General features: G+C 37.8%; 1 protein-coding gene across 1 annotated transcript in view; it reads left to right on the top strand.

The window, feature by feature from the left end:
* Positions 1–19,165, top strand: part of LOC115217396 (reticulon-1) — a 169,645-nt gene that overhangs the window by 139,337 nt on the left and 11,143 nt on the right. Inside the window, exons 7-9 of the mRNA XM_036507491.1 lie at positions 9,988–10,057; positions 11,154–11,200; positions 18,638–18,696. Coding sequence (XP_036363384.1) covers positions 9,988–10,057; positions 11,154–11,200; positions 18,638–18,696 — 176 coding nt within the window. The remainder of the gene's footprint in view (positions 1–9,987; positions 10,058–11,153; positions 11,201–18,637; positions 18,697–19,165) is intronic.

Genomic DNA, 19,165 nt, shown 5'->3' with positions numbered 1-19,165 from the left:
ACGTCCGCTTTCCATGCTAGCATCGTTGGACGGTTCAACTGGGGTCTGGCAAGCCCAAAGCTACACCAGGCCAGTCAGATCTGGCAGTGTTTCTACAGCTGGAGCCCTTCCTACCTCCCAACCACACTAGAGAGTGTAGTGGGTGATTTTATGTGCCACTAAACACAGGTGCCAGACGAGGCTGGCAGACGGCCAAGCTCGGATGGTGTCTTTTATGTGCCACCGACACAGGTGCCAGACGAGGCTGGCAGACGGCCACGCTCGGATATGGTGTTTTTGGTGTTTTTCTTATGTGCCAGACGAGGCTGGCGAACGGCTACGATCGGATGGTGTTTGTTACGTGCCCACGGCACGGAGGCCAGTCGATGCAGTACTGGCTACGGTCCCGTTCGGATGGTTTTCTTATGTGCCACCGGCACTGGTACCACAAGGATACAAATTCCATTGATGTTCATCTATTTTGATTTGGTTTGACTTGATTCGATTTGACTTTGATTTGACTTGCCTCAACAGGTCTTCACAAGTGTCACAAGCAGGAAGGTATGCACAGGTGGACTGACTACGTCCCAGGTAGGGGCCACGAGTTATGGCTTCACTAGTCTTGCCGGGTCTTCTCACGCACAGCATACTTCCATAGGTCTCGGTCTCTAGTCATTTCCATGGTGAGACCTAACGTTCGAAGGTCGTGCTTCACCACCTCGTCCCAGGTTTTCCTGGGTCTACCTCTTCCACGGGTTCCCTCAACTGCTAGGGATTGGCACTTTCTCACACACCTATCTTCATCCATTCTCGCCACATGACCATACCAGCGCAATCGTCTCTCTTGCACGCAACTACTGGTGCTTCTTAGGTACAACATTTCTCTCAGGGAACTAACGCTCTGTCGAGTAAGTACACTGACATTACACATCCATCAGAGCATACTGGCTTCATTCCTTATGAGCTTACGCATGTCCTCGGCAGTCACAGCCCAGGTTTCATTGCCATGTAGCATGGCAGTTCGAACACATGCATCATACAGTCTGCCCTTTACTCTGAGCGAGAGGCCTTTAGTCACCAGCAGAGGTAAGAGCTCCCTAAACTTTGCCCAGGCTATTCTTATTCTAGCAGTTACACTCTCAGCGCACCCACCCCCACTACTGACTTGGTCACCTAGATAACGGAAGCTATCAACTACTTCTAATTTTTCCCCCTGGAAAGTGACGGAAGTTGTTTTCTGCAGATTTTCGGAGGTCAATGCTCCCGAGCATCTGCCACATATAAAAACTTTCTTCCCAGTTAGCCTACCTTTGACATTGCTGCACCTCTTATGTGTCCATAGCTTACACTGGGTACATCTTATAGAGTTTCTACCTACACCTTTTCTACAGATCGAGCAGGACCATCTTCCTGAGGACATTTGTGGATTGCCTACCTTTCTACTTATTAGTACTTTGGTTTTAGCTAGGTTGACTCTAAGGCCCCTCGATTCTAAACCCTCCTTCCACACCTGGAACTTCTCCTCCAGTTCTGATAGTGACTCAGCAATTAGAGTGAGGTCGTCAGCATAGAGGAGCTCCCAGGGGCAACCTGTCTTGAATTCCTCTGTTATTGCCTGGAGGACTATGATAAATAGGAGGGGGCTGAGTACTGAACCCTGGTGGACCCCAACCTCTACTTTGAATTCTTCTGTGTACATGTTGCCAACCCTAACCTTGCTTACGGCATCTCTGTACATGGCTTGCACAGCCCTCACCAGCCATTCATCTATCCCTAGTTTCCTCATTGACCACCAGATGAGGGATCGGGGGACCCTATCAAAGGCTTTCTCCATGTCAACGAAAGCCAGGTACAGGGGCTTATCTTGGCTAGGTATTTCTCCTGCAGCTGCCTTACCAGGAATATAGCATCAGTGGTGCTTTTCCCTGGCACAAACCCAAACTGCATCTCATCTAAACTAACTCTCTCTCTAATTAGTTGGGCTATGACCCTCTCCGTAACCTTCATTACCTGATCCAACAGCTTGATACCTCTGTAATTATTTGTATCTAGGGCATCACCTTTATCTTTGTAGCAGTTGACTAGTACGCTGCTACACCAGTCATTGGGTATGACTCCTTCGTGTATCACCTGGTTGACTATACGGGTGACTAGGTTATAGCCGACACTGCCAGATATTTTGAGCATCTCTGCAGTAATTCCTATATGTATATATATATATATATATGTATATATATGTATATATATATATGTATATATATATATATATGTGTGTATATATATATATATATGTTATATGTGTGTATATATATTATATATGTATATATATATGTATATATATATGTATAATATATGTATATATATATATATGTTATATATATATATATATATATGTATATATATATGTATATAATATATATGTATATATATATATGTATAATATATATGTATATATATATATGTATATATATATATATATGTATTATATATGTATATATATATATATATATATGTATGTATATATATATATATATATATGTATATATATATATGTATATATATATATATGTATATATATAATATATGTATATATATATATATATATATATATAAAATCAAACCAAATCAAATAGATGAACATCAATGGAATTTGTATCTTTGTGGTTCCAGTACCGGTGGCACACAAGAAAACCATCCGATCGTGGCCGTTCGCCAGCCACATCTGGCACCTGTGTCGGTGGCACATAAAGACACCATCCGAAGACCCGGCGACGTAGACAGTCCACCTGTGCATACCTTCCTTCTTGTGACACTTGTGAAGACCTGTTGAGGCAAGTGACACTTGTGAAGACCTGTTGAGGCAAGTGAAAATCAAATCAAATCAAAACAAATCAAATAGATGAGCATAAATGGAATTTGTATCTTTGTGGTACCAGTGCCGGTGGCACACAAGATAATCATCCGAACGTGGCCGTAGCCAGTACCGCATAGACTGGCCTCCGTGCTTTGGGGACGTAACAAACACCATCCGATCGTGGCCGTCCGCCAGCCTCATCTGGCACCTGTGTCGGTGGCACATAAAAACACCATCCGAGCGTGGCCGTCTGGCACATAAAAACACCATCCGAGCGTGGCCGTCTGCCAGCCTCGTCTGGCACCTGCCAGCCTCATCTGGCACCTGTGTCGGTGGCACATAAAAACACCATCCGAGCGTGGCCGTCTGCCAGCCTCGTCTGGCACCTGCCAGCCTCATCTGGCACCTGTGTCGGTGGCACATAAAAACACCATCCGAGCGTGGCCGTCTGCCAGCCTCGTCTGGCACCTGTGTCGGTGGCACATAAAAACACCATCCGAGCGTGGCCGTTCGCCAGCCTCGTCTGGCACCTGTGTCGGTGGCACATAAAATCACCCACTACACTCTCGGAGTGGTTGGCGTTAGGAAGGGCATCCAGCTGTAGAAACACTGCCAGATCTGACTGGCCTGGTGCAGCCTTCGGGCTCCCCAGACCCCAGTTGAACCGTCCAACCCATGCTAGCATGGAAAACGGACGCTAAATGATGATGATGATGATGATGATATATGTATATATATATATCTTACAGGTTAGAAAGACCCCTCCATGGGGACTTAAGACCCACAATTTTCTCATTTTATCTAAGCAAAGATGAATACACTTGTACTCTTGGAAGCTGTAGGGTTACTCGTGCATAAAAAATGAGCATTATTTGTAATTCAATGGTACAACAGTGTAACAGTTTGCTTTGACATACACTTACATTGTGATTTCTGCAATGTGGTGCATAAATTGTCAAGTAAATGAGAGGCACCCACCCCCAACAGGGGGCCTTAACTTTCACATTTTAGAGCACCATGACCTTCATTTTTCAGGGGCAAAATCCTTTTAACAGGTTCAATAAGAATGGAAGTTTGGAATATGCACATAAAAATCAGTAGTATGGGATACATGTGGCATGATTACAATTTTTTTAGGGTGTGTAAAGAGGGAAATAACCCTCATCTGAAATATAGATGAAATTCAAAACATAGATATTCCAGTTCATTACAAAAAAGTTTAATTCTTCAATTGCATGTAACACGGGCAACACCGGGTGTCCCTGCTAGTATATACACACACACACACACACACACCACACACACACACACACACACACACACACACACACACATATATATATATACATATATAAGTTACTGGTTAAAATTATTAATGTTGTTGAATGCTAAAAAGATGTTTGTGTTTGTCAACTATAAATATATTATATTTTGGTGAAAACTAGTTGTATTTGTTACGAAATAATCTCAGGTTAGCTCTGATCAAACAGAGCTTAATTTTTTTTATTTTTTCAAGTGTTTGTTTTGAGGGATATTTGACTGCTATTACTAGCATGTTGAGCAACCACATAAGGGTACACTTGTTGACTGTACAAAACTTTTTCCCGATGTTAATAGTGAGTGCACAATGAAAATACAGAATGAGATAATGACATAACTAGCATGGCAGCCACTTGGTTTTAGGTTCAATCCCTCTATAAAACACTTTAAAAAAGTGTCTTCTACAATAGCTTTAGGCTAATCAAGAAGCTAACTTCTGTGGAAGCCCATAATAAAAAATATCTTTGCTTTGTGGTGAAAGAATTAATCCTTCACTTAGTTTAATACCACCGTATGACCAATAAGTGTCTTTACTGGAGTGCACTTATTTGGACCATATCTAAGCTCCTCCTTTTTTGCCTGCCAATCTTGGCACAACTGCCAATTTGATGAATGCTGATATTCCTCTTCTCACAAAGCCATTTAGAAAAAATACAGAATGAAATCTAAGACATAATCTGTTAAAGGTAAAACAACATATTATTTTGTGTATTATAGGCAAGATAATTGACTGATAAATACTTTAAATTAAGTTTGATTTATCATCATCATCATCATCATCATTATTTAATGTCTGTTGTCCATGCTGGCATGGGTTGGATGGTTTGACCAAGATTGGCAAGCTGGAAGGCTGCACCCAGTCTGATTTGGCATGGTTTCTGTGGCTGGATGCCTTTCTTACTGACAACCACTCCGAGAGTGTGATGCCACAACTGCAATTTTACTTGGCTTGATGGGTCTTCTTCTCAAGCACGATATAATGCCAAAAATCCTGGTCATTGCCTTCATGAGGCTTGAAAGGAGCTTTTCACGTGCCACTGGTATCAGCCACTTTGCCTCCATAAGGCTCAATGTTCAAAAGATGCTGACATTGCATATTTAGCAAAGCATACTGGCTTCATTTCATTCAAGCCTATGCATATCCTCGGCTGTCACAATCCATGTGTCACTGCCATGTAGCATAACTGTTCACACACAGGCATCATATAATTTGCCTTTCATTCTGAGAGAGAGGTCCTTTGTTGCCAGCAGAGGTAGAAGCTTTCTGAACATTGCCCAGCCTAATCTCATTCTCACAGCTACACTCTCAGAGCATCCATCTCTGCACTTATATATATATATATGTATATATATAGGTGTAAGTGTGGCTATGTAGTAAAACGCTTGCTTCCCAACCACATGGTTCCAGGTTCAGTCCCATTGTGTGGCACCTTAGGCAAGTGTCTTCTACTATAGCCTTGGGCCAATCAAAGCCTTATGAATGGATTTGGTAGATGGCAGTTGAAAGAAGCCCATCGTATATGTGTGTGTGTGTGTGTGTCTATTTGTTCCCCCACCATTGCTTGACAACTGGTGCTGGTGTGTTTATGTCCCTGTAACTTAGCGTTTCAAGTGACCAATACAATAAATACAAGGCTTACAAAGAATAAGCTGTGGAGTCGATTTCTTTGGCTATAACCCTTTAAGGCAGTGTTCTGGCATGATCACAGTCAAATGACTGAATCAAATGAAAGAATATGTGTGTGTGTATTACTAATATTGTTTTGTTTTTTTTGTTTGTGTTTTTTAAGAATACACAGTTGTGTGTATGAGTATTAAAGGGCAGTTACTGAACTTTGTTCACTGGAGCTATAGGTTCAAGTCCAGTTATGTGCACTTTTCTCTGATATGAAAATGTAGATGTAATACTGTGTATTGATTTGTTAAAATCTCACCAATGTCTTTGAACAAACAAACAATAGATTATGTTTGCAATTTCATTCCATAATTAAGATCATTTACTTCTTGAAATAAAGATGAAAATAAAACAGCAACTCTTAAGGTGGGAGTGACAAGTATATAACAAAGAATATACAAAGATGTGCTCTCTTTTCAAAATAAACTTTCCACTGGATACTGTAAGGTACATATCTTCTGTTAATGCTCCTTGAACTAATGAGGAAAGCTATTTCCCCTACTACCATGCTAGAAGGAGTTACTAAACAATGGTTTGTTTTTTTTTTTTCAGTTTTGTTGAGTGTTTTATTATATACTAGAATGATGACTCATAATAATTATATAATGATTTATTAGAGATATAATTAATTCTATAGTGATTAGGAAGATGTAAGGCAGTGAGTTGGCAGAAACATTAGCACACCGGGCAAAATGCTTAACAGTATTTCGTCTGTCTTTATGTTCTGAGGTCGACTTTGCTTTTCATACTTTCAGGGTTGATTAAATTAAGTACCAGTTGCATGCTGGGGTCAATCTAACTGATTAGCCCCCTCCCACAAAATTACAGGCCTTGTACCTAGAGTAGAAAAAAATTATGAAGATGTTATGAAGAAAAAGTGCTTATATATTTATTCCTACTACAAACCTAGTGAGTTCATTTTAAAACAAGGTGTGATATGAAAATTTGGCTACTCCTGTAATTTCTGTCTGTAATTAAATGTAAAATGTAATTATGGCATTAAGTGTTGAGCTTGGTTAGAATCATGATGTGTATAGTTTCAGATTGGGTATCAATTTTATCAGCATCACCATTCTGGGAGGTTGTGGGCACTGACTCACTCTTCCTCCTGTTAGTTCCAATATAATCTATTTTATCAGACTTGTGAAAAGACAGCAATAGATCTTACCCATTCTTTTCATACTTAGTCAAATTTGTCTTAAACAGGATTTTAACTCAACATATTGAGTTAGAAAAAAAAAAGCAATACATTATCTGCTGCACATCTATATCAGCTTTTGCTCTCAGATTGTTGAGGAATTTAATGAGAAATATGTGCATCATAGGTACTTGTTTATTTCTTTCTTTTGTACTTCTTCTGTTTTGATAGGTAGCCAGACCTTGGTCTTTTTCCGGGGAATTCCTTCATGTTCATGACTTTTCAATATAGTATTGGTTATATATATATCAATATAGTATTGGTTAAGGAGAGTGAGGTTGATGTTGGTGACAAATTAAAAGATAGTTTTTGCAACCACACCACAGACATTGTTCTCCTACTGCCTTAGGTTGACTAATTTCTTGTTTACCATCTTAATCCTGTTCCATCTCTTCTGCAAAGCTAAAAGTTGTCAGGTTCTATCCACTTCTTGCTAATAACCCAAGAACTATGTTTTTCACCCCCAAATCTATTTGAACCAATGTCCTCTTTGATGTTCAGTCACTTTCTCAACTCACACACTTACACACTCAACCAATCAAATTGATTTTGTGGTGCCAAACTGACCTGTTCAAACTTTTATAGAATTTAGAATAAATCATAGCTCTTTGGCTTAGAGAAGGAAGTAGTTAATAAATTCATCAAACATTAATATCTCTGTTCAAAACACATTAACTCTTGAACTGTAAGCACTTGTGATCTTTGCCTGAGCACCTTATTAAATGTAATTAAGTAGGTACAGGCATGACTGTGTGGCAAGAGGTTTGCTTCCCAACCACATGGTTCCAGATTCAGTCTCATTGTGTAACACCTTGTGCAAGTGTCTTATACTATAGCTTTGGGATGACCAAAGCTGTGCAAATGGATTTAGTAGATGGAAACTAAAAAAACTCATTGTGTCAATCCCCTGTCAGTGTATATATATTGTGTGCTTCATACAGCATTAAGAGGTTTAACTCTTATTTCTTACAATATAGGTGCTTTGCCACCCTCAGTCACAATTAGTGACAATAAAATTTTTCCTTTGTGGTATATATATATATATATATTTATGTGTCTGTGTGTGCGTGTATGTGTGCGTTTTTGTGTTTGCCCTTACCACCACTTGACAACTGGTATTGGTTTTTTTATGTGTCTGTATCTCAGCAGGTCAGCAAAAAGAGATCAATAGAATAAGTGTCAGGCTTCAAAAAATGTTAAGTATTGGAGTCAGTTTGTTTGACTAAAGCCTTCAAGGTGGTGCTCCAGCATGGTCACAGTCCAATGACTAAAACAACTTTGCAGCCATTGAATTTTTATTCTTTCTCATTTCTCACATATTTTTAATGAAATGTGTGTGTCAAGACAAAATATCTTTTGAATTCTTTTGATATGTATAATGAACTCCCCTCTCTCCTTTCCACCCTCTCATACTACACAAAACACAGATCTTATCAGCAGATGTTTGTCTAAATCAACAGCTGTTGCGCCAGTCTACAGGTTTTAACTATGAACCTCTCTACTCATCTGTCTAAATTATTCAGCAATAGAGTTGAATGCACTTTTAATTAATTCATTAAACTTTAAAAGAATACTAATTTACGAGGTGTGATCAATAGGTATCTGGATTGTTGCCATAGTATTGTAGCTAAAGCATGCAGAGTAAAGCTGCTTGGCACAAATTGACCTTGAACTCTGCTGTGCATGCGCACAAAGTTTTAATGTTCTAGCTCACTTCTGCTGTTTACAGCAGTGCTTGGAAGAAAGGTGTGTAACGTGTGATTGTCGCATTGACCATGACAGAGGAAGTTGTCATGACAAAGTTGCAGAAAATGTATGGAGAGGAGTGTATGAGTTGCACACAATGATGCTAACATTAATGACAAAACTGCTTTCAGCTGACCAAAAAGACATTTGGGTTTCAGTTGCGCAAGATCTCCTTGATTGTGTTGAGAACAATGGAAACTTTTTGAAAACTTTGTGTAGGCCTCTGAGCAGGTATCGTCAAGCTTTTGGCAAAATTTGATGCAGATTCTCTACTCAACTTTCTCTATCATGGTCAATGCAACAAACACATGCTACACACCTTCCTTCCAAGCACTGCTGTAAACAGCAGAAGTGAGCTAGAACATTAAAACTTAGTGCACATGCACAGCAGAGTTCAAGGTCAATCTGTGCCAAGCAGTTTTACTCTGCATGCTTTAGCTTCATTACTGTGGCAACAGTCTGGATACTTATTGATCTGACCACATATATATAAATAAATTTGGAAATTCTTAACTGTTTTACAGTCATATTTCTCATGAAGAATATTGGTTATGTGTTTCAGTTTACTTTGAAAATAATTCAGGATTTTGAGGGTTTAATAAAATCACTTTTTCATTATTAAGTTGATATTTGGAATATGACAATATATGCTTCTGGACTGTCTAAGGTGGCTATAAAAATATTGAAGAAATTTTCATTGATCTATACAGATGTACTTGCAGCATTATGACTTTTACATACATACACACATTCACACTCTCTCTCTCTCTCTCTCTCTCTCTCTCTCTCTCTCTCTCTCTCTCTCTCCTCTCTCTCTCTCTCTCTCTCCTCTCTCTCTCTCTCTCTCTCTCTCTCTCTCTCTCTCTCTTTTCATTAGTGGTATAAAGAAATTAGCAACTCCATGCCATTGATTTGACTTGTTACATGCAAAGTATCAGTGATTTTAGATATTTTCCAGGTTCTGTTGGTGGAAACATTAAATTTGTCACTGTAATAGTTTTACCTGTTTTGGCCAAGTTTTTTTTTATTTCTGATTGGAACTTGATTAATTTTCAAACTGACAACACTAGTTTCCTTTTCATACATTTTGGCTTATGCCTAGTTAATAATACACAAAATCCAGTGCCTTTGTTGGGTCTACATAGTGTGTGTATACACACACACACATATAAGCATGCAAATAATAATAATACTCTAACTCTCCATCTTTTGCAGTTTGGCCTCCTCCTGTGGGTTTTGACTTACATTGGTTCCTGGTTTAATGGAATGACAATAATTATTAACAGTAAGTAATATAATTATTTTTTTGGAAGTTCCTTATGTGATTTTATTCAGTTTGGCTGAAAGAGGCATTTAGGATTAAAAGTATAATCATAATGATGAACATATAATTATTTATTTAATATCTGTTACAAAAGGGTTCTAGAAATGAATGAATAGTTAAGTTCACTTCCCAGTTATGTTCCCTGGCTGGATCTCATTGTACAGTAAGTCACTCTAGCCTCAGGGTAACCTAAAAACATGTGAGTGAAAATTGTGCAAAAACCTATTGCATAAAGTCTATCTGTAACTGAAATGGGCTGGCTTTCTTACACTTATTGAACCTGTAATTCAGATGGGTCGGCCTTGTCATACTTATTCTGCCCAAACCAACAACATTTTATCATGCTTTCACTAAAATAAAATTGTCTTCTCATTTTCTCATGAAAATGTGTGCTTAAAATATTACCTATCTGTATCTCGCCCCCCTCTCTCTCTCCCCCTCCCTCCCTCCCTCCCTCCTCTCTTTATTCACTTGTATGTGTGCACCATAATCATCGTCAGTTTTACATTCACTTTCCATGCTGACATGCTGGATAGACTGTCACAGTCTGAGTCTGTTCTTATTAAAGAGTCATTGCTCTCACAGGCTGCCGCTCGTTTCAGTCTGGCTTCGTTTCTAAGACTTGATGCCCTTCATATCACCAGATTTATCATGCTGCTAGCACTATAGACAAATGAATAGGAAGTTCTTAAGATTGAAACGACCTCTCAAGTTTATGCTTTACTTGCCTGCCACTCTAGAGAATGCACTGCTTGCATTTCAACATGGCAACAGCACAAGAGATTTTACCTGTACACTATAAGGGCAAAGAGTACTTGTTACCCTAAGACATATATGTTTGCTTAAGGTACTGTGACCAAGGAGGAGTAATAGTCAAGAACATGCAAATAGCAGAAGGGCCAGAATAGGTGCATAGGAGTAAGAATATGGTTGTAATGACAGTGATTGTGGGGAGAGGCTTATGAGTGTGTATGTATGTATATAGTGTATATATTGGTGATGGATGTTTGTGTGTATTTATATATGTTCATCATTTTCTTCTTTTTTTTTTCCTTAGGTGTTGTGATAATTTTCACACTCCCAAAGATTTATGAAACATACAAGGTACGTTGTTTTGAATCTCAGCTTCACCATCCTAATTTTGTCTGGAATTTATTCCTTTCAATTTCTTGTTTAGTAATAACTATCTGAAGTTACATAGGAGTATTCCAGTTGCTTTTAGTTGTGAAGTAGCTAGTTGCATCTTGTTGCATGGGCTTTCAATTTTGGTAGCAAGATAGAAGCTCTCTCTTTAGCTATGTGTACAGGCTATCAGTCTAACCTATTGAGCAACAGTACACATGTATATATAATCACTCTAACACATTAGGCAACCATACAATCTGGAAAATTATCCAAAAATACAAATATAAAAGAAAAGAAATGATTTCAAACTACCAATTTCTTTCTATGCATAAAAGTGTTCTCCCCAGGCGAGTCTTTGACATGAAGCAAATGAGAAATAAATCTCTTCCTGGATAAGTTGCTAGTCTATTACATACATATAACATTCCCTGATTGATGTCACGCTTATTCTTTAACACCACATCCTGTGTATTGGGTGCCTCTAATGGAGTTCTGTCTGTTACTAGGCATCAGTTCCATTAATCTCACTAGTATGGGAGGGCTTACAGAGGCCATGAACACTGCACTTTACCCCTATAGAAATAAACATACTGTAAAATAAAGATATCCCCCTGACAAGCTGTGTCCCAGGTGATACATTATTCTAGCCACTCAATCAATGCACCTCTACCTATATAATCTACCACAAATGAGGGAAAGATATCCTTCAGGATAAGCTGCCACGTTATTACAGAACATCAAATACATGTTCTTCACAGTTTGATGAATTGAGGTGGGAAGAGTTAAGTGTTTGTCTAAACACACATAGAGTTGCCTATAGTGGACTTGAACTCCAGACTTTTCACTTGTTAGTCCAATCACTTTTGTTAATGTACATTGTTCTGGTTGTAACTATACAGCAAAAGGTGTATAATTAATGAAGACCAAAACATATATAAAGGTATATATATATATATATATATATATATATATATATATATATATATATATAATTCAAATTTACAGAAAACAAAAAGGCAAAGACAGGTGAAGGAACAACAAGCAGGTGTATTAATTTAAAGTTAAATTTCCACGTATAGTTTTTATTTTCTTTTTGTAACATATTTCTATTGTATTTCACTACACGTGAGATTGAAAATGTCAAAACTCTCAACGAAGAGACTCTTTAAGAACTGAAAGAGATCAACATGAATTTGAGACTTTTAATTCGCAAGATCAATGAACTCGCTTGCTTTACACAAGAAAGAACAATCTCTGAAACAGCTCAATCAACATCTGTCTGAATTATGCGCCACTTTTCACTTTTTACCTCATAATAATTATTTAAATGAAAATCCTCCTACAGATGATACACAAGATAGAAACCCCTCCATGCTTACACTATCTTATTAAAAACCGCATTATCCACATATGGAATTAAAAATTTAATGTCAGAAAATTTTCTTTCTGGAATACAAATTATAAACAACCACAAGGCAGAAATTTGTGAATGGTGGCTAAATTCTACACCAATAATTTTGTCTCATAAATTACAAATTAAATGTATTCCAAATGAGCAGGACCAACAAAGACAATTAAGGGAGAAACTAAAACTGGAAAAAATGAAGACAGAAATAGAACTCCTTAAGCTTAGAAAGCAATGAACAAAAATTTAAAAACAGATGAGGAAATCTACAACGAATTAAAGAAACATTTAGATGGTCATCGCTTAGAAAGTGTTTTTAAACTGTGGAAAACAACTTACGTTGCTGATGAAACTAACTCCTTACAACGCTTGGAAAAACAAGTCAATTTCCTTATTAACTATGAAACACAGTTCAACATAGAAAATGCATCAGATAACCCAAAAAACACACACAGAAATGACCCCACGTTTACATAACACAAACTACAGACGATATAGGGGACACAACTCCACCGGCCTGACCTCTTTTACACCCCCAAATAACTTTCGAACAACAATCAGGAATTCAACCCACAATAGAAAATCTGGACGTAATCCTCAAGGCATCCTACATACAAATCAAGGGTTCCATCGAAACCTCCAGACTAACCTAAACTTTTGGGAACTAATACCTACCGATCTACCCCCATCATCTCACAATCAATGGAAGAATTTACCTCCAAGACTAAACCCTCAACACGGATACTTCAATCATTCAACTAGACACAACCTAACTAGACAACATAACCTCTCCCTTCACCCACATTACTATTTTAAAAATAAATTTAAACCCAAACCACATCAACCATAGATAATATAACAACCCTCAGTACAACCAAAATCCAGTCCGCTACACAGCCACTCCACCACAAACATACTACTACAGCAAACCAAACACAATAAAGACTTTCCACAACAATCCACCTACTACAACCATTTTTTAGACATAAACCAGAGAAACAGAGATGTGAAATGGAACAAAATGTACAAGAACAACCGAAAATGATCAACTTATCATAGAAAATCCTAAGTACCACATAAACTAAAATTCTAGCAAGAGGTTTAAAGTTTACTCCAACCCCTCGCAGATCGAACCTGAATGAAATTAAGGATAAACATTATGGATTTCTGCTGAAAATTACACCTCACAGAAACACTTCACAACTACACCAGCGAAGATGACTCAATAATAAAAAAACAAAAGTGAATACTATCCTACAAAAGGCAGAAATAAAGCACTTGATGCTTTTTGTGAACACATTACCAGTTTTCCTTTTAATACCCTACAAAAACAACGAATTAAATTCAACCTTAATGTAAATGAATGGAAAGACCTAATTGAGTTAAAAAATGATAAAAACCTGGCTGACACAGTAAGTGCAGTAGTGGTGATGGACACAGAGTACTACAAGAATTTAATACTCTCCATGTTGGAAAATAGTATTTACTATGAGAAGATAATACAATACAACCCATAGAAGACACTTAAAAACTTATCCTCCTTACTTCAAATACATGGAAAGGGTCTCACTAGACATGAAATAGACTTTTTATCCAATTTTAAATGCAGTCCTAGTCTATTCTACGAATTTCCTAAAATACACAAAAATCCACATATTTGTAAAGCCTGCAAAGTTTCTCCAAGCCTATGCATTATTGTTCCTCTCCCTACTGACCTCAAACTGAGACCCATCATTGCTGGCCCTTCTTGTGAAACCCACTGTTTGAGCAACTTCCTTGACATCTTACTTAAACTGTTTCTAAAATATGTGAAAAGCTTCGTCAGGAATGACTTAGACCTGCTGAACCATCTCCTGAAGACAATAAATGAAGGAACCCTGTTGGTATCATTTGATGTGGTGAACCTGTACACCAATATCCCACATGGTTATGGTATAGAAGCGATCGCCTTCTGGCTAGAAAAATACCCAGAAGAGATCCCAGGACGCATTAACCACAGATTCATAATCGCAGCACTCAAATTCATCCTACTGAACAAGTATTTCATGTTCAATATGGTTTACTATCAACAAAAATGTGGAATTGCAATGGGGACTCAAGCTGCTCCAATGATTGCGACACTTGTAATGGGTTACCTAGAGTTTAAGTTATATCAATCATCACTATAAAAATATGGCACCTCATTTCATTGCTATTTAGAGGAGAACTGGAAGAGGTATTTGGATGATTGCTTTATACTTTGGAAAGACAGCATGGACAAATTCCTTGATTTCAAAATAATGCTTAACAATATTAATAGCAACATACAATTCACCATGGAGCACAGCAGTAAACAACTCCCTTTTCTTGACATCCTAATTAAAATAGTCAATAACCACATCGAAACAGACATCTTTTATAAACTCACAGATTCTAAACAATACCTATTGTTCAACTCATGCCACCCCAAACACATAAAAATTAATATACCTCATAATCTAGCGAAAAGAATCTGTACCATAGTTTTGGACACCTATACTCGTGAACGAAGACTCTTTGAACTCAGATCAATACTAATCAAAAGACATTACTCAATATCATTCATAAATGATGACATTAAACGAGCTATGGAAATATACGAACATTAAGGAAAGTCAACCGAAATACTAAACCAAACTTAAAAATACTCCCGTACATCTCCACACATAACCCTAGAGACAACGAAGCCTTCAACATTATCACCCAAAATCTTCCCATCCTCACAGGAGATAAAACAATGAACAAAATTTTTAAGCTCATACAAAATTATCAAAAGCAAAATGCAACCTAAATCACTGAAAAAAATATTAACCAGCACAAGATTATATCCATTAACAACAGAGCCAAAAGTCAAAAAATGTGGTCGACCTAACTGTGATACATGCCCCCACCTTTTGGAGGGTTCAGAATTCCACTTTAAAGAAGGTGAAGTATTTAAGATCAAATCAAGTTTCACCTGTGCCTTGGAAAATCTAATCTATGCCATTACATGCTTAGGGTGTAGTAATAATTATATTGGCCAAACAGGAATATCATTCTATTGAAGAACCACTCTCCACAAAGAACAAATCCACTGCCCACAATACAGACAGATACAGGTTAGTGAACACATAGAAAGGTGTGCTAGGAATCTTTATCCTAATTTCCTAATTTTCCCCTTCTATCAATGTTCACAGCACACCTTAGTACAGCAAAGAATGAATAAAGAGGCAACTTTCATCAATAAATATCTTGCCCAACTCAGTATGAACACAACATAATACAGAACACTACTAACCTTTCAATTAATACCACTAACCCCCATACATCCCATACACCATTCACATTTACAGATCTATATCTACCCTAATTGCACCAAATCCAGAACTACTTACCTCCCTTACACATAATCTTTTTACTCAGGAACTAGTAGACCTGACACCGTTTAGTAATCGGTGTTCATTCAAAGCAATGATTAGTAATTTACGAAACCAGTATGCTTTGAAATCTCTTTAACAATTCGCAATAATGACTTTTATTACTTTTATTCTTACCTCAGTTCATCTAATTGTATATATCTATGAGGGGCGTTCAATAAGTAATGCCTCTGACCCACTTCCCATACCAGTAAAGCAACGAAACGTAGCACAGTTATTAGTCTTTTTCTACATAGGAACCACCTAGAGTCACACATTTCTCACATCGTTTCATGCAGCTCTGAAGACCGTTTTTGTAGAAGACCCCAGCTTGGTCCTCCAACCACAACGTGACTTCAGAAATCAAGGCTGCATCATCTGGGAAACGCTTTCCTTTCAAAAACAACTTCATGGCTGGGAAGAGGTGAAAATCAGAGGGTGCAAGGTCAGGAGAGATGGGGGATGAGTTCATAGCCGCACGCCTGTGCTTCTGATCTGGCGACACGCGAGTTGTGAACCGGAGCGTTGTCCTGCAAGAGGAGGATGCCTTTGCTGATCTTGCCCCGCCTCTTGATTTTGATAACTTCTTTTAATTTCCTCAAAAGTGAAGCATAATAGGCTCCTGTAATTGTGGCACCCTTTGCCAGGAAATCTGTCATCAGTACTCCGTCCTGGTCCCGGAAGACTGAGCATGACCTTGCCAGCAGAGGGCTGCACCCTTGCCTTCTTTGGAGGAGGTGAGTCACGGTGTGTCCACTGCATTGACTGGGCTTTGGTCTCTGGATCATAGTGATGGACCCAGGTTTCATCCTGTGTAATCAGTCTTTTGAAAAATTTTGACTCATCTTCTTGGCACATCTCCAAATTCATCCTCGAGCAATCGACACATTCTTGCTTCTGGAAAGATGTGAGCAACCTGGGAATCCATCTGGCAGACACCTTTTGCATATGCAAATGGTCATGAATAATAGTTTCCACAGACCCGGTACTAATCTTGACCTCATGGGCTATTTGGTGAATTGTTATGCGTCGATCTTCCAAAATGGCAGCCTCAACATGACGGACAGATGCCTCATCAATGGCAGAAGGGGGCGACAAGATCTGGGAGCTGTTTCCACAGAGTTCCGACCATGTTTGACTTCACGATGCCAGCGTTTTACAAGGTCATATGATGGGGCTTCATCACCATAAGTTACTTTCATTTCATCAAAAGTCTCCCGTGGTGTGCGTTCTTTCAAATACAAAAACCGGATCACTACTCGACACTTAACAGGCTCCATTTCACACTTGACTCAGTTCAAACACCTGTAAATCAGAAACCACAATTAGTTCAGAGCTGTAATTTGCCACTTAATCTATAAAGATATAAATAATTGTACATGCAAAATTTCAGCTAGATCAAATAAATGCAAGTGGGTCAGGAGCATTACTTATTGAACGCCCCTCGTATCATTACTTTTCATAAAAAGCCTTTACTTTCTTTTTTTTTTCCAATGTGCATTTTCACTTATTTTTCAATGTGTATTTTTTTTTCTTTTTGTAACATATTTCTATTATATAGTGAAAATAAATCTTCTAAGTGTTTTATGCAAAAATTATAAATTCACTTACATGAGTGTAAAACTAACATCCCTGATCATCAATGTTAGCTTTTCCTTTCATCACATCAAATGTTGAGCAGTTGTTGCAAGAAAATATGGTCATGTCGTAGTTTAGCTGTATAAAAGTTGATTTCAGTCCATTTATAATACATTTAAATCCATAATTAGTATTGCTTTAATATTGATTTCAAACTTTGACACAAGGCCAGCAATTTCAGAGGAGTGGGTAAGCCAATTACATCAACCCCAGTACTTGTACTTACTTTATCGACTCCGAAAAGATGAAAGGCAAAGTCAACCTCAGTGGAATTTGAAGTCAGAACATAAATATGGATGAAATGGTTCTAATCATTTGGCCCAGTGTGCTAACAATTCTGCCAGCTCACCACCTTAATACTGTTTTAATATCAGCATCAGAATATTTAGTGTGTTGATTCTAGCATGTTTATTTTGTGATTAATTAGTAATACAACTTTTGCTTCAAACCATGTTGTAAATTTTTTTTTTTAAATGTTGATACAGAAGAAGACGTCACTTGCTATTCTTATTTGTTGGGCTAGCAGGGTCATTAGTACTCTGGACATAATGCTAAATGACATTTCGCCTGGCTCGTTACATTCTAGGTTCAAATCTGCCTTTCATCCTTTCAGAGTTGATAGATTAATTGCCAACTAAGTACTGGGGCCAATGTAATCGACTTGCTTCCTCCTACAAAATTTCAGACCTATAGTAGAAAATATACAAAACATATTAAATGTCTGAGAAGAAAATATTTGCATTTAGCTTGAATCAAAAATTTCAGTTCCCTCTAATATCAGGTTTACCATTTAGTTGGTTGTCTATTATGTAAACATCAATGCCCTGACTCCATGGAAAGTACAATTCTTCCACAAAAACAGAAAATACAATGTGTTGATGATATGATTACTAGTATACTGATTATTAGTAGAACTAATTAATTAAATATTGTTTTAAACATCTGCTTTTGTCATTACAGGTTCAAATTGATAATTACTTGGCAATGGCGAGGAGTCAATTCAATAAAATATTGCAGCAGTAAGATATTTCATTTTTACTTTATGACATCTCCCTATTAACCATGATCATGCTTTATAACACACACACACACACACACACACACACACACACACACACACACACATTTACATACACACATGTACTCTCCCTCCCTCCCACCCTTCTCAGGTGACATGACCTAGTAAAAAGTTTACCTGTTGAGAAAGTTTATTGGAATGCTAAAATCTTTGTAGGGCTAGCTGCGGGAGGAGGAGGAGGGTGTAGTGACTATAACAAACTGATAAACTGATATGTCAGTCTTACCAAATCAATTTTATTAATATAGACTAGACTACCTGTGACTCTTTGGGTCACTGACGGCTGAAGTTATAAAACACTGAAGCTGATTTCAACATTGCATTGAAATGAAAGTAAATTTTATGATGATTCAGTTAAATATTTCAATTCATTCGTGTCATCATAGGTCTGGTTTACAAGTTCATGTTTA

This window comes from Octopus sinensis, linkage group LG11 (assembly GCF_006345805.1).
Source record: "Octopus sinensis linkage group LG11, ASM634580v1, whole genome shotgun sequence".
Classification (NCBI taxonomy): domain Eukaryota; kingdom Metazoa; phylum Mollusca; class Cephalopoda; order Octopoda; family Octopodidae; genus Octopus; species Octopus sinensis.
Note: the sequence above shows the minus strand (reverse complement) of the source record. Positions and strands in the feature narration are given on the sequence as shown.